The 24,135-nt window shown below is 40.4% G+C and overlaps 1 protein-coding gene across 1 annotated transcript in view; it reads left to right on the forward strand.

Moving 5' to 3' along the window:
* The window catches only part of PRKAR2B (protein kinase cAMP-dependent type II regulatory subunit beta), a 91,100-nt gene that overhangs the window by 37,421 nt on the left and 29,544 nt on the right, over positions 1-24,135 (forward strand). Inside the window, exon 3 of the mRNA XM_032402367.1 lies at positions 22,345-22,397. Within this exon, the coding sequence (XP_032258258.1) occupies positions 22,345-22,397 (53 nt within the window). The remainder of the gene's footprint in view (positions 1-22,344; positions 22,398-24,135) is intronic.

Genomic DNA, 24,135 nt, shown 5'->3' on the forward strand with positions numbered 1-24,135 from the left:
GTGTGAAACACTCAGTATTACAGGATTTTTAAATGTTTATCAATTGAATAGGTCCATTATGTTTTTAGTGGGCATTTAAAAAAATTTATGAGTGAGGCTTAGCATTTTTTCATTACTGTTGACCATTTGTATTTTTTTTTTTAGTGAAGTGCCTGTTCAGTTTTTTTTACCCTTACTGATTTGATAAGTGTTTGAGCTCGGAGGTCAGATGGCTTTGTGTTCAGATTTGGTCTTTGCTACTCACTAGTTGTTTAACCTTGAGACGGTTATTTCGTCTCTTTGAACATTATCTGTAAAATTGGTGGTAAGTGTACTTAACTCATTGGGTATTGTTAAGTGATTAAGGAGCTAATCGGTATAAAATGCTTATAACACATTTCCTAAAGTACAGTAAGAATATATGTTTGCTAGCAGCATTACTAATACTACTGAGATCTTTTAAAAATTAAGAGTGGTATTTGTCAAATGCCTTCATAGCATTCATATGATCGTTTGGTTTTTGTCTTTTAACATAATGATATGGTATTGTGTTAATAGATTTTCTAATATTGAACTATTCTTACATTCCTAGGATGAACTCTGCTTGGTCGTAACATTAATGATTAATCTTGTTCTTGAAATGTCATTAACACATACCAACTATTAGTACAAATCAAAGCACATTTTGTAACACAGAATCAAGCTGTGAATTTGAGGTATATTTCAGAGAACATTGTTGGATGTGCTTTCCTGATTTAGGTGAATAATTAGGGATCAGAGCTAGGAGTGATCTATTTAGGAACTGTTGGTTGAAGCACCTGCTGATCCCAACAAGAGGCATTTATCATGGTTTGGATGTGCTTTCCAGGTCTTGGCTGACATGTCACCTCCCGGGAGAGGCATTCTCCTGCCTGTAACCAGGCGTCATATGTCTACTCATGGAAGAACCAAGTCACCTGCTAGTGGAATGTTAGCCCCTGAAAGAATATGTTCTGAGAAGTGCACAGTCAGAGGGAGACTTGCTGGGTTCAAACTTTGCACTCCAGATGGGCTGAGGGACTTTGGAGCAATTATTTAACTTCTCTGGGCCTCAGTTTCCTTGTCTGTAAAATGGGGACAATAACGGTGCCTTATACAAACAGTTGATGGGAGGATTACATGACATATTTCAAGTCAGAGAATGTTAAGAACACTGTAGGCAGCCACAGCTTGGTTGGCTAGTAGAAGAAGGGGTTACAGACTGAGGAAGAACAGGGTGGGGGTCTTGGAAGGGGAGCTTTTGGTGGGGATTTGTGTGCAGAGGCCTGGAGCTTATTCTTCGTAGGCCAGTTTGAATGTTTATTCTACTTCGTCCTGATGTTTTTTGATAGCTTAGAACCAAATATATCAATCTATTTTCAAGGCTGGCTTCTCATGGAATTCCTATACAGGTGGCATTTATTTATTTAATCACAGCAATTCTATGAGGTAGGTCTTTTTTTTTTTTTAAAGATTTTATTTATTTGACACAGAGAGAGAGACAGCTAGAGAGGGAACACAAGCAGGGGGAGTGGGAGAGGGAGAAGCAGGCTTCCTGCTAAGCAGGGAGCCCGACGAGGGACTCGATCCCAGGGCCCTGGGATCATGACCTGAGCCGAAGGCAGACGCTTAACGACTGAGCCACCCAGGTGCCCCTGTGAGATGAGGTAGGTCTTAATCGCCACATTCTAAAGATGAGAAAAATTGCATTTAATAATGCTTAGTAATGTACAAGGGTCACGCAGTTAATAAATGGCAGGGAAAAACAGCAGAGCTGGGATGTGCTTTGGTCTGTCTGAATCATGTGCTCTTTCTCCACACTATAAACCAGTACTTCTGTCTAATCACAGATAGTAATTTGTATTCCTGCCTTAACAGATGAATTAATCTCCATAACCAGCTGGTAGAGGGCAGGGACCCTATTTAGCACTTCCATCATCATAAACACCAGGCACAGCTTTACAAATGAGGAGTCAATAAATAAGAGTGGTTTTCTGTGTGTTAGTTTTGCTAAAGCTAGAGGCATTTTATATGTGATAAAACAAACGTTTAATAGTTAAGAAATGAGTTGTTTGCAGGGTGTATCATCATTTTCATAAAAACGCTGAAACAGTTTAAAAAGAAATACCAGCCAGTGGTTCTGAAATGCATGGAGCATAAAACAAAGTTGAAGACCCAAGGCCAGCTTTGCTTTGCTATGGCAGCAACATTTGGTGGAAGAGAATAATTTCAGTTTTGCAGAATGCCTTTATCATTTGTAATCTCTGGTTAATATCCCAGATCAGCAGGGATGGATACTCTTGTCAGAGCCACACTGGGCCCTGACTTAGGTGTCACCTACTTTTGTTGTTAGAATTCCATTGAGTTTGAACTTATCTTGTAAATACCACTTTCTTATCAACGACTGCTCTGGGGTTTTAGTCTTAGTTCCTTTTGGACCTTTGTCACCTTGTTTTCCTTGTCCCAATCTTTTTAAACCAGGGTTCCCCTTCATTTCTGATGTTTCCTTGGCTGGCAGTAACTGAAACGCACATTGAAATCGGTCAAGCGAACATGGGAAGTTTATTGTAATAGTGATGGGGGCGGGGTGCTCCGAAAATCATCAAGCTGCGGGGAGGGCAGGCCTGAAGCTGGGCCTCGGGAGGAACTGGGACCTGGGTTTCCAACACTGTTGAGAATATCTCTATCTCTCTCCTCTGACTCTCTCTTGCTGTAGGCTGCTCTCTCCAGGTGGTGGGGATAGGACACCACAGCTCCACATTTTACAGTAATAGCCACCAGGAAGAGACTGACCTGGTATTCTCTGTGATTCAAGCCCCCCAAAATCCCAGGAAAGGGTTCTGATTAATTAGCCCGCCCGTCTTGGGTTGATCTGGAAGCTGTCTCATTTGCCCCTCTGGGGTCCTCTAGGACAGAGGGCTCAGAAACCCTGACCTCACCTGGGACTGATTTCAGCCGACCCATTTTGGATTATTAGAATCATGTCTGCTAGCTGATCATTAGGTTGGACTGGCTGCCCTGAGGAAGCCCTCTATCCTTCCTTGTCCAGGGCAGCTTCTCCATTGGCCCACGGAGCTTCCTCTCCAGCCTCAGGGGACATCTTCAGCAGACTCCCCGCTTTTGCAAGTCAGAGACAGATGTGCCCTGAGCTCTCTGTGAAGGAAGCTCAACTCACTTGTTTCACCACCTGCTTATAAGGCTGCAGGTGACCCATTTGGATGTGTCTTTTTTTCTGTTGAGAAACATTACCGTGTTGTGAGAGCGTAATACTTTACACATAGAATGGCAGTAAATAACAATCCAGGCAAATGTCACTTCTTTTTAAAAGAATGGAACTATTATCTTGCATATCAGTTCATCTAGCTACTAAAGGAAAAAAGCCCCAAAGAAGAAATCATACTTTACATTTATACCACCAAGTTTTCAAAGAGATAAAGTGGGAGGCTAAAAGGTGACTGTAATTTTCTTCTTACGAACTGTTTTTTGATGTTCTTTTCTTCAGAACAGTAGAACAGCCAACCACCTGGTTCCCTCCTATTACGCAAAATTATTGCATTTTTAAAGTCAGATTGGGTTTTTCCCCCTAGACTTGCAAGGGTTTGTAATTTGTGAGGGGACGGCTTTTTTTGTGTGCATGAATGTTTGTTTTTGAAATGTTTACACTCTAGTAACTATAGAAGAGATTGGCTTCATAGCTGGTTGGTTGTGCTGTCTCTTCACTTAAATTAAGAAGCATTTATCGTTCACTTTATGCAAGACAGTATTCTGTGCACACTGTGAAATTGTTGGAGGTAAGACTTAGCTTTGTGTCCAAGCCCCCTGGAGAGCTGACCAGGTACCCATGAATTTGGACCCATTGATGTGGGGTTGGGAGCCAAACAGTTAAGAAAGAATTCTTGAGATCTTTTCCATGCAAACGGGTGCTTTTTATATACCATGGAGACAGGTTCCTGTGGGCAGAAAGAGCTGCATGAAGCTGGTGCTTATATGCTTGGTGCTCAAGCGGAAGAGGACATATAGGGAGTATTATTTCATAAATGTTTCTTTTCATTTCTGCTCATAAAACTACTTTGGCAAGATTCCTCTGGTGCTTATCATTCAGCTTGATATTAACTATCGGTGAGAGGTACAGGCAGTCATGAGACCCTTTAAGAATGTAGCAACCAGTACGTATTTGATCCTTATCAGAGCTATGCAGGCTATAGGTCAGCCTTCTGGGCTAAAGGTGGACATTTTTCTGCATCTGCCCTTCATCACTGTGAGCCAGTTGGAGGACAGCACAGCAGAGTTGGTGGTCATGGTGAATTCCACGCTGATTTCACTATATATATTCTGCAGAGAGCATGAGCTCAAAGGAACAGCTAGACATTCCACTCTGAGCTTGTGCCCTCAACGGGTGAGGGGGAGATGTGAATCTACCCCTCCCACTGGCTTGCTCAGTTCCTGCATGCCTTTTGGAGTATGAGCATATCTAGGTGTCAATTTTTCATACAATGTAGCTTCTAAACCTAAGCCAGCGATAACTTCTAGTGCTCAGCAGAAGAAAAAGCTGTCAGTTTTAATGCTGCAGGGAAAACCCACTGTTGGGGACTTACTGTGGGACCATATGACCATCTTCAGCAATGGCTTCCTGTGGGATTTTCAACAATGACATTGGCTGTCGGAGATGTTCCCTCTTATATTTAGAATTTATCCCCCACATAATGTGTGATTCCACTGAAATAAGGACACAAACAAGGTGCGTTCCATTTTCCTACATGGAAGGGAGCATTAGTCCTAACTTGTGTGCTTAGGGAAAGTGACAGGGAAGATGTGGCATTTGTGTAGAGTTTTGAGGGAAGAGTAGGTTTTTGATAGGGTGGGAATGGAAGAAATGAATTTCTAGTTGAGCAAACCATGTGAAATAAGTAATAGTGAATATTCTAATAAGGTTAGCAATTTATGGGTTTTGGTAAGAGTTTGGGCTTTATTCTGTATGTTGTGGGAAGCATTATACATTTTGGGCCAGAGATACATCATGCCCAGGAGTGGTCAGGTTGGGATCCTGAAGTGTCAAAATGGGTCCATATTATCCCCCTCACCCCTTTCATCTTGATCATTACCCAGGAACAAATTGAGAAGAGGTGGTGTCTTCCTGGGGATAGCCATATGTAATCATCAGACTGCCTTACCAAGTTCTGTGAACTAGGAGGAACTGAGGGAGGGAGGTAGACCATCAGCCCATTGTGCTGTTATTGACATATGCATTGTATATGTTATAAACCCAGCAGTGCAGTGTTGTATTCCTTTATGAAATCTTGTCTTTTAAAGTAAAAATTAAGAGGGAAAAAAACCCAGCAAAATATGTTTTTACAGTCTTTCATATTTACTCACGTTTACCTTTTCCACTGCTCTTCATTTCTTCCTGCCAATTTGAGTTAGCATCTGATGTCATGTCCATTTAGCCCAAAGGACTTCCTTTTGTATTTCTTGTAGGGCACAACTGCTAGCAACAAATTTTCTCAGTCTTTAACTGAGAATGAATTCATGTCATCTTCCTTTTTAAAGGATAGTTTTGATGGGTATAGAATTCTTTGTCAGTTTCTTTCAGCAGTTTGAATATGGCATTAGTGCCTTCTGATCTTTATTGTTTCTGATGAGAAGTTAAATATTAATTATTTTATTGTTTCCTTGTATATAATTTTTTTGGTAGTTTTGAAGATTTTCTTTGTTTTTGATTTTTAAACAGTTTACTAAAATGTGTCTAGGTATGGATTTTTGTGTGTGTGTTTTGTTGTATGCTAAGTTTCATTGAGATTCTTGGACCATTAAGTTAATGTTTTTCATAAAATTTGGGAATTGGAGGGCCCTTATTTCTTCCTCTTTTTTTCCTGCCCTTCCCTTCTTATTTTTTGGAACTGCCATTATGTGTAGGTTAGCATGCTTGATGTTATCTCACAGGTCTCTGAGGCTCTCTTCATTTTTATTTATTCATTTTTTGGTCTGTTCCACAGATTGAGTAGTTTCTGTTGCTGTGTTCGAGTTCCTCAGTTCTTTCTATTGTCAAATCAAACCTGGTGAGCCGATCTAGTGAATTTTCTGTTAGTAGGCTTTTGAACTCCAGAATTTTATTTGGTTCTTTTTCATAATTTCTCCCTCCTCCTTGAGGTAAAGGTATTTGTTGAGTCATTGTCATCATACTTTAATTCTTTAAACCTGGTTTCTTTTAATTCTTTGAACAATAGCTGCTTTGGGGTCTTCATCTGCTAAGTCCAAGAGCTGGGCCCACTCAGAGATAATATCTATTGATGATTTTTTTCCTGAAAATGGATCACCCTTTCTTGTTTCTTTGCTGTTCTTCCCATTCTTAAAAGTTTGCTGAAAACTGGCATTCAGCAATTCTGAATTTTAATTTCTTCCGTCTCTGGGTTGTTGCTGTTTTTTGCTCAGTAACTTTCCTGCAGTAAATGTGTGGACTCTTGTCTCCACTGAGTATGTGGCTGCTAATGTCCCTGGTTTTTTTGTGTTTTTTTTTTTTTTTTTTCTAGTGAAAAAAATTCACTCTGGCTTTCCAGGTTTAGCCCCTGAGTGTGCAGGGCTAGTGGTCTGTCAGTGATTGGTTAGAGGTTATACTCAAATGCCTTGAGCTGATGGATCTGTGTTTGAGTTGGGAAGCATGTTCAAATTTCAGATAGTTTTAAAGGGTGCTCCGACTTCTGACTACCATCTTGGTCTTCTCTACATATGCTACATCTTTTTTTTCTTTTTTTTTTTTAATTTTTTTTTTTTTTTAAGATTTTATTTATTTGTGAGAGAGAGAACGAGAGACAGAGAGCATGAGAGGGAGTGACAGGGAGGAGGGTCAGAGGGAGAAGCAGACTCCCTGCTGAGCAGGGAGCCTGATGTGGGACTCGATCCCGGGACTCCAGGATCATGACCTGAGCCGAAGGCAGTTGCTTAACCAACTGAGCCACCCAGGCGCCCTACATGTGCTACATCTTTAAAACAGCCAGGGATATGTGGATGTCCTGGGTCCTGTCTGGTTTCTCCTGCATGCCCACACAGCCTTCCAGTCAGCCAGGGACATTTGAAGAGCTTATGAAGCTTCTCTTTGAGGTCTCATGTTTTTGGTTTTATTTCTAGTTAATCTGTTGATCTGTTGCTTGCCACAGCCAGAACCACGACCTATGCTAGGCAAGCTACTAGCCTTCCTGTTTGTCTACCACCAAGACCACCATTACCAGCCTTGCTGCCGGACATTGGTTCTTTTGTGCTCTACCCTCGATCGGGTTAGCCTCCTGCAGCAGCTGATAGAGCTGCTCTGGTAAACAAGCTGGGGATGGGGGATCTGGGATAGCAGCTCCAAGCAAGAATGCTGTGGACTTCCTGTGGAGGAATGGCAATTATATATAGCTCTCTGTCCCCAGTTCCTAGCACAGAGCTCCTAAATGCCCCTTGTAATATCCTAAGTGATAAGAGCCCTGGGAACATCTTTTGTGCTACTATTTGGTCTTTGATTCTGGCTCCTGACAGAGAACTTCTAAATCCTTTGGAATTTCCTGGGTGATAGGAGTGTCTTTTGTTCTAGTGGGGTGACTTGGTGGGCTTCTGGATGGTTTCAAGATGGGGGCTGGTCACCAGAATGACCAAGCCATGATCAGAAGCTTAGAACTTTTGGCTCTATTCTCCATCCTCTGGGAAGAGGAGAGGGGCTGGAGACCGAGTTATGATCAATCATGCCTATTTGATGAAGGCTCCATAAAAATCCCCAAAGTACAGGGTTTGGTGAACACATCTACATGCTGGAAGGGTGGCACACTCTGACTCAATGGGAACAGAAGCTCCTGTGCTCAGGACCCTTCAGACCTTACCCTATGCATCTCTTCACCTGGCTTAACTGTTAAGCTTCATCCTTTATATATTCTTTATCATGTAATAAACTGGTAAACATGTTTCCTGAGTTCCGTGATGGACTCTAAGGAGGGGGTCGTGGCAGGCTGCAATCTGTAGGCAGTGTACCCAAGTTGTGGGTAACCTTTGTACATACTACTTGCACTTGGCATCTGCAGTGGGGGTCAGTCTTGGGGACCGAACCTTTGCCTTGTGTGATCTGATGTTAACTCCAGGTAGATAGTGTCAGAACTGAATTGAATTGTAGGACACCCAGCTGGTGTTGGAGAATTAGTCATTGTGGAAATAAACCCACATTTTTGGTGTCAGATGTGTTTTGAGTGTGGTGGTAGTGTAAGTAAATGAAGAACATGCCTGTGTTTTTTCCTGTGTGCTTCCACTGTTGTAAATTGAGGTTCAGTAGTTTTGTATGAAAAAATGCCTCTCCATTCGTTGGATGCCTTTAATTGATCTCCAGAGTCCTGAAATTGTTTTGGTTTTTTGTGGAAATTTTGTCTTGTTTTATCATTGCTTTTGAGGTGAGGATTTGCATACTCTTCACTCTCCCGTACTGCACCTCTGAGGGTGGTTTTTTAAGTATTGAAGGCTTAGAGGAAGCCATATCATTGTAAGATTGAGGTAGACATTAAGCCAGTGTTCTCATTTTATGTGAAAAGATTTATTAGAAAGAAAGCTTTCAGTGATAGAGCAGTCTTGTTGAAATTATTTTTCATAACTACTTTCAAATAAGTTTTAGTATGTTGATTCTGTCAGTTGTAGAAGCTTATGTTTTTAGGAGGTATTATATTATAAAAGTAATTTTGACAGGGGATCAGATGCATTAAAAAGACAGACTGATTATTAGCAGATAACTTCGCCCAGGTTTTTAAGCCATTTTTATGTTTGAGATGTGAATGGGAGTTTTATGATCATCTCTTTAAAAAAAATTCTTTATTTCTGATTATAAATACAGTGCTTTCTGTGTTGAAAATGAGGAGAACCTAGGAAAGCACAAATAGGGAAATAAGCATCATCACAACCATACCACCAAGAAACAACAAACTTCGATGTCTGCCCTGCCAGATTGATGCACACTTTATATGGGCTCAAACCGTGCACCTGTCTTGAAATTTGCTTTAAAAAAACAAAAACAAACTAATAAGATTTAGTGACCATTTCCTATGTCATTAGTTACTTCTGTAAAATGTAATTTTTATTTTTTATTTTTTAATCTTTTTAAATGTAATTTTTAAATGGCTATGTATATATGAATATCTATCATTAATTTATTGTTTATTGTTGGAATTCAGATTTCTTCTATTTTGAACCATCATCTCTTCAGATTACTTGCAGGGCACTCGCTGAACTGGGCATGAGCATTTTCTTTTTTTTTTTTTTCAATATTGAAATATGGTTTTGAAATTTATTTATTTTAGTTAACATATAGTGTATTATTAGTCACAGGGGAAGAGTTCAGTGATTCATCAGTCTTATTTAACACCGAATGCTCATTACATCACATGCCCTCCTTAATGCCCATCACCCAGTTACCCCATCCCCCCACCCACCTCCCCTCCAGCAACCCTCGCTTTGTTTCCTAGAGTTAAGAGTCTCTTATGGTTTGCCTCCCTCTCTGTTTTTATCTTATTTTATTTTTCCTTGCCTTCCCCTATGTTGGGCATGAGCATTTTCAAGACTTTTAACATTTTCAGACTGACTCTTCCATCTTTACAGTTTCCCCAGTTTAGAATTTCATCAGCAGTATATGACAGAGCTCATTCTAAAATAGGCACCCTCTCTAAAACTGGATTTTATTTAAAAAATGAGTAATTTTGCTAACTTAGATTTTAAATGTTTAATTGCCATTTTACCTTATAGGTATATTTCCCATCTTATTGCCTTTATATTGTTTTTCTTTTTTTTTTTAAAATTTTTTTATTGTTACGTTAATCCCCATACATTACATCATTAGTTTTAGATATAGTGTTCCATGATTCATTGTTTGTGCATAACACCCAGTGCTCCATGCAGAACATGCCCTCCTCAATACCCGTCACCAGGCTAACCCATCCTCCCAACCCCCTCCCCTCTAGAACCCTCAGTTTGTTTTTCAGAGTCCATCGTCTCTCATGGTTCTTCTCCCCCTCCGATTTCCCCCCCTTCATTCTTCCCCTCCTGCTACATTCTTCTTCTTCTTTTTTTCTTTCTTAACATATATTGCATTATTTGTTTCAGAGGTACAGATCTGAGATTCAACAGTCTTGCACAATTCACAGCGCTTAGCAGAACACATACCCTCCCCAGTGTCCATCACCCAGTCACCCCATCCCTCCCACCCCACCCCCCACTCCAGCAACCCTCAGTTTGTTTCCTGAGATTAAGAATTCCTCATATCAGTGAGGTCATATGATACATGTCTTTCTCTGTTTGACTTATTTCGCTCAGCATAATACCCTCCAGTTCCATCCACGTCATTGCAAATGGCAAGATCTCATTCCTTTTGATGGCTGCATAATATTCCATTGTATATATATACCACATCTTCTTTATCCATTCATCTGTCGATGGGCATCTTGGCTCTTTCCACAGTTTGGCTATTGTGGACATTGCTGCTATAAACATCGGGGTGCACGTACCCTTTCGGATCCCTACTTTTGTATCTTTGGGGTAAGTACCCAGTAGTGCAATTGCTGGATCATATGGTAGCTCTATTTTCAACTTTTTGAGGAACCTCCATACTGTTTTCCAGAGTGGCTGCACCAGCTTGCATTCCCACCAACAGTGGAGGAGGGTTCCCCTTTCTCCGCATCCCCACCAACATCTGTCATTTCCTGACTTGTTAATTTTAGCCATTCTGACTGGCGTGAGGTGGTATCTCATTGAGGTTTTGATTTGGATTTCCCTGATGCTTAGCGATATTGAGCACTTTTTCATGTGTCTGTTGGCCATCTGGATGTCTTCTTTGGAAATATGTCTGTTCATGTCTTCTGTCCATTTCTTCATTGGATTCTTTGTTCTTTGGGTGTTGAGTTTGATAAGTTCTTTATAGATTTTGGATACTAGCCCTTTATCTGATATGTCATTTGCAAATATCTTCTCCCATTCTGTCAGTTGTCTTTTGGTTTTGTTGACTGTTTCCTTTGCTTTGCAAAAGGTTTTTATCTTGATGAAGTCCCAATAGTTCATTTTTGCCCTTGCTTCCCTTGCCTTTCGCGATGTTTCTAGGAAGAAGTTGCTGCGGCTGAGGTCGAAGAGGTTGCTGCCTGTGTTCTCCTTTAGGATTTTGATGGACTCCTGTCTCACATTCAGGTCTTTCAACCATTTGGAGTCTATTTTTGTGTGTGGTGTAAGGAAATGGTCCAGTTTCATTCTTCTGCATGTGGCTGTCCAATTTTCCCAACACCATTTGTTGAAGAGACTCTCTTTTTTCCATTGGACATTCTTTCCTGCTTTGTCAAAGATTAGTTGACCATAGAGTTGAGGGTCCATTTCTGGGCTCTCTATTCTGTTCCATTGATCTATGTGTCTGTTTTTGTGCCAGTACCATACTGTCTTGATGATGACAGCTTTGTAGTAGAGCTGGAAGTCCGGAATTGTGATGCCGCCAGCTTTGCTTTTCTTTTTCAACATTCCTCTGGCTATGGGGGGTCTTTTCTGGTTCCATACAAATTTTAGGATTATTTGTTCCATTTCTTTGAAGAAAGTGGATGGTATTTTGATGGGGATTGCATTGAATGTGTAGATTGCTCTAGGTAGCATTGACATCTTCACAATATTTGTTTTTCCAATCCATGAGCATGGAACGTTTTTCCATTTCTTTGTGTCTTCCTCAATTTCTTTCATGAGTATTTTATAGTTTTCTGAGTACAGATCCTTTGCCTCTTTGGTTAGATTTATTCCTAGGTATCTTATGGTTTTGGGTACAATTGTAAATGGGATCGTATATTGTTTTTCTTTTTAATAAAAAATTCATTTAAATTCATTGTCATTTATCACCTCACAAATCTTGACATTGTTTTTCAAGTTTCCCTTAAAAAAATAGAAATGGAATTTTTCTTTTCTTCAAGAGGCAAGTCCTATTAGGCTTTTATAAGGATTTATTTTTGACTTTAAATAATGCATAAGCTAGACTCAGTTGCATCTACTTGTAAATATATACCACATATTTTAAGTTGTGTATTGATATTGGGTATTGATATGTATTGTTTTGTTACAATTTGGTCATATTTTTCTAAAATAGCATTGGAATTCTTATTAGACTTCTGATAATGATACGGAGAGGCTTGATTGAAAGATGTTCCCCTGATGCTCAAATTTGATAGTTTTATTACTAAACCTGGAAGCTGGGAATTGACCAAACTCTTTTTCCATAATTCTGGCTATATTTAGTCCCCACTTCACATCCTAGAACCATCTGGTCAAATGGTACTGGTTCTGAAAATTTGTTAATAATGAGAAGAATCCTTTAGTGTTTCTATTCCTATGATTTTTTTCATAGGTACATGTTAGGCAGCATTAGTCTCAAAAACAGTAAACAGATAAAATTATTCAGAAGCTTTAAGTAGCCCCAGCTCCTCTGCATCTGAAAGGCAAAATTGTGTTTTGATATATGTGAGCGTATCATTCACTATCAACTAGTATTTATATTCATATTACTTTAATGTGATCCAAGGTCTCAGACCAAAATAAAATGCAGGAGTTGGGCATTTGCACAGACTCTTAGGAAGCTGTTTGTTGACTTTTAATCAAAGCATGAGAATTCTTTTTTGATATCTCCTTGGCTATTAATTTCTGAAAATTCATAAGTCATCAAATATAATGCTCAGAAATCCTCATTAGACTATTTCAGCAAGACACAAATGTAATTTCTATGATAGTGCTGTCCTCTAAAACAGATGGATCTACTTACTGTCGGCTCCTCAACAGTTCTGGAGAATATCATTGAGGAATTATGGTGATTAATAGTAAACACATACATGGGCTTTAAAATATTAATGGTTATCAGAATATATTCTCCTCAGAATTATTCTTCAGGCCCTTTTTATGGTATCTCTTTATCTTAGTCTTGGTCATTTGTAAGTTTTTATTCTTTCGCTTAAAGAAAATTCACTTGGAATATACTATTTGGAAAATACCCGTATGTTGGGTCCTTAGATTACATGCACTCACCATTTCCTGGACCTTGCACATTGTTAAATTTCCTTAACTAATGAAAGGAGCATTAGTAGCTACAGGGGGACCACTGTTCCACATGAGAGGGAGTGGGGGCTCACGTGGCGCTCCTCCGTTCTCTGAGTCCCACAGGCTACGCGTAGCGTACGGACGGTATTATGTAGAATATTCAGAAACATACCTTGTTGACGTGATTCTTTTTATAAACCTGTTGAATGCTTTGTCCTCTTAATTGTGCCATACTCATAAATGAGTTGATTTTATAATAAAAGGTGATGGTTTCAGGGACTGAACACATATGTGTAGAGCATGTAGTGGAAAGACGGTGGATTGGGGATGGATCCAATGACTGAATCCACACACTTTATAACTAACGTTTTAAAATACTTTGGAACCTAAGTCTAGAATAAAAATTCACCTACCATATGTATATGGGTTCTGAGATAGTTGGGACTTTGTTTTTCCTTTGGAGGCATTTTTGAAGAAAAATTCATACATTTTTTGGAACAGATTAAAGAATGTTTTGGTTTCCATATCTTTAATAATAGGGAAATAGCAAATGATGGACAGATTCTCATTTGTTTGAAGCTCTCTATTGTGCTCAGTTATGATCTCAATGACACAGCTCCTCTGGTGTCCTGTGCATGATGGTTTATTTGTGAGGTGTGAATTGCTCTTGATTTACAGTCACTTAAAGAGGACTGGTATACAGATGGGGGAAAATCGTTTTTAGAAACAAAAACATAGAAATGAATTGGTAAGTTATGAAATCTTACTCTAAATATATCTCTTGTTTTTTTTCCTTAAGATTTATTTATTTTTTATTTGAGAGAGAGAGCACGCGCACTGGGGAGAGGGGGCAGAGGGAGAGGGAGAGAGAATCTTAAGCAGACTCCCCGCTGAGTGTGGAGCCCAATGTGGGGCTCAGTCTCACGACCCTGAGATCATGACCTGAGCTGAAACCAAGAGTCTGACCCTTAACCAACTGAGCCACCGAGGCATCCCTAAATATCTCTCTTGTTAAAGGGCAACAAAAACAATGGGTTTGTAATGAATCAGGGTAGTTGAGTAAAATGTGTGGTATAGCTAAAAGGCTTTTGTGACAGTAGGCTGTTTTATAGTGGAAATAACAGGAAAAAATTTATAGCTTTTAGGATTGGTAGTTACATGTTGGGGATGATTCAAGAACCTCCCTGAATGAAGATTTATATTGCTCTTTTTGTAGCTGAAATGTAGGCAGTAATGGTAGATTATAATAACTTTTAATGTTTCAATGCAGGAAATAGTAAAATATTAAGTGAAATGTTCAATGACTAAATATTCAATGAATATTTGGAAGGCAGTTTTAAGGAAATTGTAATGATTCTGTTCAGAGTTTATGAGACTTAGTCTGTAGATTTTTAAGCTAAGAACATTTTCCCCTATTTTTAAGTAAACCATATGGTTGATTTCAGTACTCTCCATTCCCCTTCTAAGCCCCTGGTGGAGAGGACGAGAGAGGAATCCTTGAGCTTAGGGCCATCAGGTGGTTGTGTTGGTCATTAGGACTTTTCACAATGTTCTCGTTTTCTCTCCTCTGAGCACCTGCAGAGATGCACGTCCCTTGTGTCCTTGAAGTTAGGAATGGCCACGTCACTTGTCCTGTGAACTGTCATTATATATTCCTTCTTGGCAGAGGGGACACATATCACTTGCAGGCAGAGGCTTTAGGGGTGCAGGGAAGGAAAAATTCTCCTGCACCCTCTTTGGGTCTCTGACTGGACCTAAGAAACTGACATAAGTATAACAAAAGGTCTTACACACATTTTATTGAATTTTTACATGTTTATGGGGTCCTTCCCAAGAAAATGAAGACCCAAGCAAGTGATTAGAGCAGGAAGCTTTTATATCTTTTGGGCAATAATAAATCTGTGAAGGGTTACAAGACCAAGGGGTTCGGGCTCCTGGCAGTAAATGGGTAAGGGTTGTTTATGCAGCCTTCTCGGCCCTAACTTCCTTGTCTCGGGTGATAAGGATGTCCCCCTTCCTCCTGGTACAGGGACGGTACCTTTCACATGGGAGATTGCTGGGGCAGAGGGCGGGGTGCGGGAGGTCAGAGTGACCTTCCTTTTGCTGTTTTGTCGATGGTCAACATGAGGTGCTGTGTTCTGGGGTGCTGTATCTTGAACCCATCAGGGGCCAGTGAGCAGTTCGCCGCTGCCTCGGGGACTGGTGACATTCTAGATGGTGGTTACTCTTTTGGCCTGCAGCCTTCACAAAGATGACTTGGAGCAAAGTACCCACGGTCCTGAGATGGACCTACCCTGTGAGCAAGAAGGACACTTCTGTTTGAAGTCCCTTGGGTTTGGGGAGACTTGTTACTATAGTGTAAGCCACCCTGACAAAGGCAGTTTCCCTAGGTCTGAGATCAAAAGGAAATCCTACTTTCCTCACCACTACCATGACTATTCCTTTTCCTAACCATTTTTGTTAACCGTTTACTGTGTGCCAGTCACAGTTCTAAGTGCTAGAAATACAGCCCCGGACAAAACCATCGCCTCTCTTCTCAGGCTTGTTCCCACCACTCCTTCGCCGCCTGGGGGCTTCTCTCTCTGTGGAGCCTTCTCTGTCCATTGAGCAGCTGCTCACTGCTTTCTCCTCTCTGTGCTTCTCCAGCATTCTTTCACTCTGCATCATCGCCCAAATTCCACAAACTGTTTTTTTTTTAATGGTAAATAAGGATTCCCATGGGTCCTTTCCCTTGACTGTGCTTTGGGATCAAAATAGGAGCTTCTCTACTGTGGTCGTGTCCAGATGCTTTTGCTCTGTGAATTTGAAGTTAGGATTGTCACCGATGTGTCAGAGCAGATGTATAGCACACTTCCTGGACAGACGTGTGGATGAGGCGGAGGAGGGGACAGACTCTTGACTGCCACTGTGTCGTCTCTTCCCTTTACTTCACCGGAACTAGTGTATCTTATCCCCGTGCTTCTTGGTCTTATTTTTGTTATTGGCTCTCTCCCAAAGTCTTTTTTAGGCGCTTTCCCCTCATCCCTCTCACCCCCACAATGAGATTTTAATGCCACAGATACACTGTGTATCAGTTTCTGTACTGTGTGTATGTGTATGTGCTTTATCAAAAAAAAAAAAAAAAAGACTAAGTTTTTTTTGCCTCCTCCCCCAACCAATCTTGCTTGAGAATGCATGCCTTAAACTAGTATTTGTAAAGGTAAATTTTTTTTCCCTTTGTAGGAGGGCATTTCCACTTCAGTAAGCTAAGTTTAACCATATTGAAGCAGAACTCTGTTGTCTAATACACCTGTGCTTTTATCATAGCTTTCTTTTAAGCTGATTATCATTTAAATAAGTATGCTAAAATCTTAGTGTATTGAGAACATTGGAAAAGTAAATTTTATATGTTTCCAGAAGTCAATTTTTTTTTTTTTCTTTCCCTAGGTTAAAAGCCTATAAACCACGTAGTTTTTCTGTACAGGCCACATTTGCTTTTTGCTCCTTCAGCAAATATTTATTGAGTGCCTACTGTGCGCAAGGCTCCGTGCCAGGTGCTGAGGCCCAGTGGAGTGGCTCATGGAGTTCAGGCTGGTTTCTTGATGCTTTAGTTAGGCAGAGAGGTAGCACGGGTTATGTGAACTGGTCCAGTGCAGAGCTGTTTGTACTAATTTGTATACATTACCAACAAAGTACAGTGCCCCTGGGAGTTGCTGTAACCCCTGGGTGGTATGATAACAAGGGTACTTGGTCTTTGTCCTGAGTGGTGAGAATTTCTTTGGTGCCCAGTGACTCTTGGCTGAGGGGCTTCTAGATAGCCTCAGAATAGGGGCTGGTTGCCAGAAAGACCAAACTTTGATTAGAAGCTTGGAACTTTTCGGCCCTTTTCCCCCCTTCCAATTCCGGGAAGGGGAGGGCGGCTGGAGATTGGGTTAATCACCATTGGCCAGTGATTTAATCAGTTGTGCCTCTGTAATGAAACCCTGGATGACAGGGCTAAGAGAGCTTCCAGATTGGTGATCACATCGGGATGCTGGGAGGGTGGCATACCCAGAGAAGACTTGGAGGCTCTGTGCCCTTCCCCCATGCCTCGCCCTAGGTATCTCTTCCATTGGCTATTCTTGAGTTACTTCCTTTATAGTAAACCTATAAGAGTAAGGAAGGTACTTTCCTGAGTTCTGTGAGTCATTCTAGTGAATTATGGAACCAGGGAAGGGGTCATGAGAACCCTCAATTTATAGCTGGTTGTTCAGATGTGTGGGTGGCCTGGGAATCGAGATTAGCATCTCAGGTGGAGGCAGTCTTACAAGACTGAGCCCTTTGACTTGTGGGACCTGACACTAACTTTAGGTAGATAGTGTCAATTACACTGAATTGTGAGACAGCCCATTTGGTGTCAGAGAGAGGGAGGAGTGCTGTTGGAAAAAAACAACACGTATTTGGTGTCATGATGGGAAAAAATCCCTTACCTCTTGTCCGTCACTGCAGTTGACTCTTGAGCAACACAGTTTGAACTGCACAGGTCCATTTATACGTGGATTTTTTTTTTTTTTCAGTAGGCACAGTATAGTATTTTCTCTTCCTTAAGAGTTTCTCAATAACATTTTTTTCTCTAGCCTTCTTTGTTACAATACAATATATAACACACATAACATACAAAATATGTGTTAATCAACTGTTTATGTTATCAGTAAGACTTCTGATCAACAGTAGGCTCTTTGTAGTTACGTTTTCAGAGGGTCAGAAGTTATATGTGGATTTTCAACTGTGTAGAGGGTTGGCAGCCCTGACTCCTACATTGTACAAGGGTAGAGGGGTCAGCTGTACACAGCTGTGTGTGTGTGTGTGTGTGTGTGTGTGCGTGCATATTGCATGAAAAGATCAAGGGTCAAGCCCCAGAAGATGCAGAGTCAATACGGTTCTCACTTCCCTGTTCTGTCTTGCTGACTGTGTCAGGTGTCTGGCCACACAGTGCATGCATATCACAGTACAGTGTGGAAATCTTGGCCCATTCTAGATGACTGGCGTATTGACAATATATGCAAACATAACAGGGAAACCTCAATATAGGGTTTACTCAAAGAATAGGGCTCTATCCTTCACTACTGTGTAATCACCAAACCAAGAAGGGAGTATATAGTTTCAGGCTCAATTTCACATTGTCCAGGAGGGATAGGGTAAATACATTTTAGAAAACATACAGAGTAGCTCATATTCTCTAGAGGCTTTGGTTTGAGGGTCCTTCTGGGCACAGAACCTCTCATCCATTCGTTCCCTGTACAGAGAGTTACTGAGCTTCCAGGGTGTGTGCCAGGCTCTTTGGTGAACAAAACAAAAGGTTCTCATTTCACTCTGTTCCTGTTTCTTGGACAAATGGTGTTAGACATTTTAGCAAAGGACAACTTTTTATTCATTCATTCAACTTGCGTTTGAGAGTCTGTCATGCAGGTAGAATATCAGGAGATATTTAAACAACATATCATCTCTGTCCTCAAGGACCTTGCAGGCCTGTTTGTTCATTAATCAGTCGTTCATTCAAAAAGTGTGTGTTGAGCCAGATCGGTGCTAGGGAAATAGAGTTCCAGGAGCACACAGTTAGTCCCTGAAGGGCTGTAAGTCTCAGCCTGGAGGGTGAACACAGAGTAACCGCTCTGGTAGAGTACAGTGTAGTAAGAGACAAGAATGAGCTTTGCCCACGGTATTGGGAACACAGGAGCAAGGGGAGCACAGAAAGTGGGTTTTCCTAACTTAGCTGTAAGGAGGTGAGGCTCTTGTCTTGACTTTTTAGTTGGGGCTGGAGAGAAGGGATGGCTTGGAAAGGAGGATGTGGTGGGGTTCCAACCCGAGGAAACGGCGTAAGTGAAGATGGCAATGTCCAAGCCCGCAGGTGTTGTATTTTGCTCTGGCTGTCGGAGGTGGTGGTAGATGGACTGGAATGTAGTGAAACATTGCACCTACATGCCAGGAACTACATCCTGGTAATACTGGCACAGGAAATAGTTCAAGGAAATGGGCAACCGAGAAACAAGTAAGTGATAAAGTAGACACCACAAATCAGAAGAGTGTCAAGTAACAAATAATACTGGGACAATTGGTAAGTTATTTAGAAGAACAATAGAATCTTACTCCTCATGATTTTTATTCAGAGTATAGGAGCTCGGAACTTAGAAATCAGAGCATGAAGGTTTCCCTCTGTGAAATAAAATTTAAGATCAACACTAAAGTGTCTTACCTACTCTACTACCTCATTGAATATATTGATCCCTTAGCGGGGCTGACGGCCTGGGCCCCCTGTTCACAAGGGCTCCGAGTTTGGTCTAATGTTCTCTTGGTGCCCTCTTGAGATTCTGAGTTTTTGAAAATGGGGCTGTGTCTTCATTTTGCACTGAGCCCTGCTAATTAGGTAGCAGTCCCGCCTGTGAGATTGGTCATCTACGGAAACAAAGTCACAGAGCCACGCTTTAAAGAAGTAGATGTCCTCATGCTTTCTGGAAAGTTGGAGCCAGCAGGATTAAAGTGTCTGGGCCCCATGAGCAGGACCATCTGTATGGTGTGTGTGGAAGGCTCAAGCTGTCCCAGACTGATGCCCCCTAACATTCATTTTATTAGACAAACTCTCTTCCTCCTAGCTCACTCTCAGCAAGCAACCCTTTAACTGTGATTTGGCTTCTTCCATGGTCTTCCTGTGTGGGCTAGAGAGCTGGTCATGCTGACTCCATACTTGATTCAGGGAGTTACTAAATTGGCATTTTGGTGATATACATCAGTGAGGTTCTTTAATGAGAGCCTGCCCCTGAGAGACAGGTCCCCTTCTGTTCAGTTTCTGAGACAGAAGGCTGAAGCCCAGCCTCGATGCTGGTGACTTCACCAGAGTCAAATGCAGGACAGTAGTTAAGAGCAAGGGCTCTGGGGTCAGCCAGACACTGCTGGGATCAGGTATGGGTCCTGTCGTCCTAGAATGTGTGATCTGGGCCAAGATACGTAACCTCTGTCTGCCCTAGTCTTTCATCTGTCAGGTGGTGATAGGAAACCCGTCTATCTTAGGGTTGTTGTGAGATTGAATGAAAAAATAGACACTAGGTCAGGGTTTCTCACCCTCAGCACTGTTGATATTTTGAGCCAGGTGGTTGGGGGTTGGGGGGGGAAGGGGATCCTGTCCTGGGCATCGTAGGATGTTTATCAGCATCCTTGGCCTCCCTCAGTAACCAGTGGCTTCCCCGACAGTCCCCACGGTTGTGACAATCAAAATGTCCCCAGACATTGCCAGCTGTCCTCTGGGGGCCAAAATTGGCCCAGGTTAAGAATCCCTCACTCACTGGCCAGTGTGTATCTAGAGTAATGCCTGGAGGAAAGAACGCTAACGTCAGGATTTATAGTAATAATGGCAGTAATAGGGCTAATGATGATAGTACTCTTCATGCCGTCTGGGCCTCTATGAAGACATTTGTCAGCTTGTCGCTGATCCTCTGTTCTTTATATTTCTACATCTCTGGCAGAGTAAAGTCCTTACGAAAGGGTAAATGTAAAAAAAAAAAAAAATCTACTTTTAAAAAACCAGAAGAGAAGTCATCTTTACATTTGCAAAGGAGTTTCCTAGCTCAAAACCAGTGGTGTTTTTGTAATGTTTACTGTTGAGTTTAAATCATATTAGGGAATTTTCTTCCTTGATCTCATTGCATTAAAAATAAACATGCATAACCTGTGACAACTTTGTAATTATAGTGAAAAAGCAAACTGGATAAAATGATTATGAGAAATATAACAAAGTGGTGTTAAGAAACTGGTGTAAACCAAAAAGAAAATCAAATGCATACCAAGATTCCTCATAAAGGCAAAGGCAGAAATATAGTCAACTTTATAAACATTTGAACATAGTTCAAATTCAAAATAATTTTTTAGAATTTCAATAATTTTTCATCTAAATTGCCAAGATTTAAGCAGTAACATCCATTTCTGTTTTACAGTTTAAAGGAATCTTCTTACACATTCTTTGTTAGGACAGTGGATGGGTATAGTCCCTCTAGAAGGAAGCTTGGTAATAAGTATGCCTTAAAAATTGTCATAACTGTTAGCCCCCCAAAAATAACATTTGGGAATAATTCCTACAGCATAATCTGAAATGTAGACAAATATTTATGCATGAAGATGTTTATTGCAAGCTTATTTTAATAGAAGCCAGCTAAGTTTGTAGCATTAAGGGAGTGGTTAATTCTAGCTTATGGTAAACAATCAGCAGTCCTTAAAACGATTTTTTTTTTAATTTTTTTATTGTTATGTTAATCCCCATACATTACATCATTAGTTTTAGATATAGTGTTCCATGATTCATTGTTTGTGCATAACACCCAGTGCTCCATGCAGAACGTGCCCTCCTCAATACCCATCACCAGGCTAACCCATCCTCCCATCCCCCTCCCCTCTAGAACCCTCAGTTTGTTTTTCAGAGTCCATCGTCTCTCATGGTTCTTCTCCCCCTCCGATTTCCCCCCCTTCATTCTTCCCCTCCTGCTACATTCTTCTTCTTCTTTTTTTCTTTCTTAACATATATTGCATAAATGTTTCTAATGGCATGTGAAATTCTTACAGTGTTAAATGAAATAAGCAAGTTTTAACATTGCATATGCAGTATGAAATCCACTCAGTGTAAAAACTAGAAAGGAATATGAACACGTTAATCGTATTTGCTCTTGAAAGATTGGGTTGTGGGGCGCCTGGGTGGCTCAGTTGGTTAAGCGACTGCCTTCGGCTCAGGTCATGATCCTGGAGTCCCTGGATCGAGTCCCGCATCGGGCTCCCTGCTCGGCAGGGAGTCTGCTTCTCCCTCTGACCCTCCCCCCTATCATGTGCTCTCTCTCATTCTCTCTCTCTCAAATAAATAAATAAAATCTTTAAAAAAAAAAAAAAAAGAAAGAAAGATTGGGTTGTGGATAATTTATGAAAGGTACTTATAACTATGATTAAGTTGATCATTTCATAGCAGACTTGGGCTTTTTGGGGGGGTCTGTTCTTTAAGTAATTTTTAGATCTCATGCATTTCTGTAGCTTAGAAACGAAGGTGGAAGAGGTGAAGCTGTGTTTCTCTGAATAACAGAAAGCAGAAAACAGTTGTCATTGTCTTAAAGTGCAGCTTTGTATTTTAATAAATTTGTTATAGATTTCAATAGGGAATCGTTTTTTCAGTGCAGACTGCTTGCCCTGGATGAAATGAATTAATGTTGTTTTATACCATGGTTCTCTTTTTATTAATTTTTAAGGTATATTTATTATAGTATATTTCTTGATGGAATATCTTTCAAATGTCCATTTTTATTTTTATAGTATGTGCAGAAGCTTATAATCCCGATGAAGAAGAAGATGATGCAGAGTCCAGGGTATGTAATTTACTTAATAAATTAATTCTAAATTATATTCCAGTACTGGATCAGGAATATAATAACAGAAAGAGGTTAACAGGCATATAGATTGACAGGAAGCATAATGGAATTATTTTGACTGTTTCTTTTCCTAGTCTCTCTGATAGCTTACTTTGACTTCAAGTTCTATAGAATTACTTTTCTCCAAAGAGAAAGCATCTTACTCTTTGGATAAAAGGAAAGATGAACATAAAAATTCACTGCAGTTGTGGTTTTATTTCTTTTGCAAAAATACAGCCTGGTGAGGGAAAGTGTTTTTAGCTATCTTGCTCATAGCATTAATGCTATTTTTCTGACAGTATTTCTAGTAAAGGAAAATACTAGGGAAAGCCTTCTTTCTGTTCCTACCAATTTATAACAACAAAGCTTATTTGGAAACAAAAACAAATCACAGTAGAATTACATCTAAAGTGCCAGTATAAAAGTTCTTACTCTTTAATATCTATGAATAGTTTGTTCAGAAACTGATTTTTTGACGGTCGTAATGTTTTTGTAAGAATTTGTCCAGTTTTGTTTGAAGCAGTTTTTAAGCTATGTCCTCCGTTCACCTATTATTTATTTAGTAAAAAGTAAACTAAATAAGAGATTACTGTGTCTGGAAATGGAAAGTAATAATTTACCTTTTTTTTTTTTTTTTTTTGAGTACTTACTTGGCCAAAGCTCCTCTTTTCTGTTTGGCCTCAAAAGATAAACAAAAATTTATTTCTGTAGCTCTGACAGATACGTAAATAAGATTGAGTTTTAATATGGAAAAGCAAATACTATGTCCCTAAGTCATTACATCATTAAGCTCCCTGAAATATATGTAGAATCCAGTGAGAGAAAGATCAGGAGTGTTATCTTGAAGGTCTTGAAGGAAATCCCATTTCATTCCCATACCCATGGGGGTTCCCAGCAGCCGTATGGGGGGAGCTCACTGTTTGCTACCAGAACATAAATTAACTTGATAATGTCTATAAATTCTGGCTTGAAATTATGTTTCCTTAGGATTAAGATACTGTTATTAATGTATAACATGCTGTTAGTACTTCATGTAGTCGTAAAAACTAGGCCTTCCCCATCGTGTCCTTGATTTATGTATCTAGCAGAAACAATAATGGGTGACTTTGAAGAGTACACACATTCTTTATATTTGCGTATAAAGGTATACACAATAAAACTTAGTAATTGAGATGTTTGATGAAATGGTTTGATTTAGTAAGAATCTAAACTGAAGGACATTTCAAAAGGACAGTTTAAAAACAATACACAGTATCTCATAGACTCAGACTGTTAGCCACCATTTGATCCGTGGGATAGTTGTAAAGTGATTGGCTGGGTCACTCCAGTTAATCCCTAACAGTCTTGTTTGGGAGGCGGTACCAGTTAAGATTCATTTGGCTGTGTCAAAGAACCCAATCACATTGAGATAAAAATAAAAAAAAGAAAATAAGTATTGGATGCATGCTTGGAAATCTTACAGAATTCCAGAACGAATTGGAAAAAAAAAAACACCAAACCCCAAAATCAACCCAAGCCGTAGCTGGTGGTCAGGAGCCAGGCTACATCTGGGGTCCTTCCATAGCCGTGGTGCAGGACTTAGAGAATTGTGTTAGGGGGAGACTTGGCTGCCACTTGCCTTTATTGCTGTGACTCTCAGCTTAAAGTCCTGGTTCTCTGGGAGAGTTTCGCATGGACCCAGCTTCGGGTAGGGGGC

Source organism: Phoca vitulina, unplaced genomic scaffold (assembly GCF_004348235.1).
Source record: "Phoca vitulina isolate PV1807 unplaced genomic scaffold, GSC_HSeal_1.0 scaffold4, whole genome shotgun sequence".
Lineage (NCBI taxonomy): Eukaryota > Metazoa > Chordata > Mammalia > Carnivora > Phocidae > Phoca > Phoca vitulina.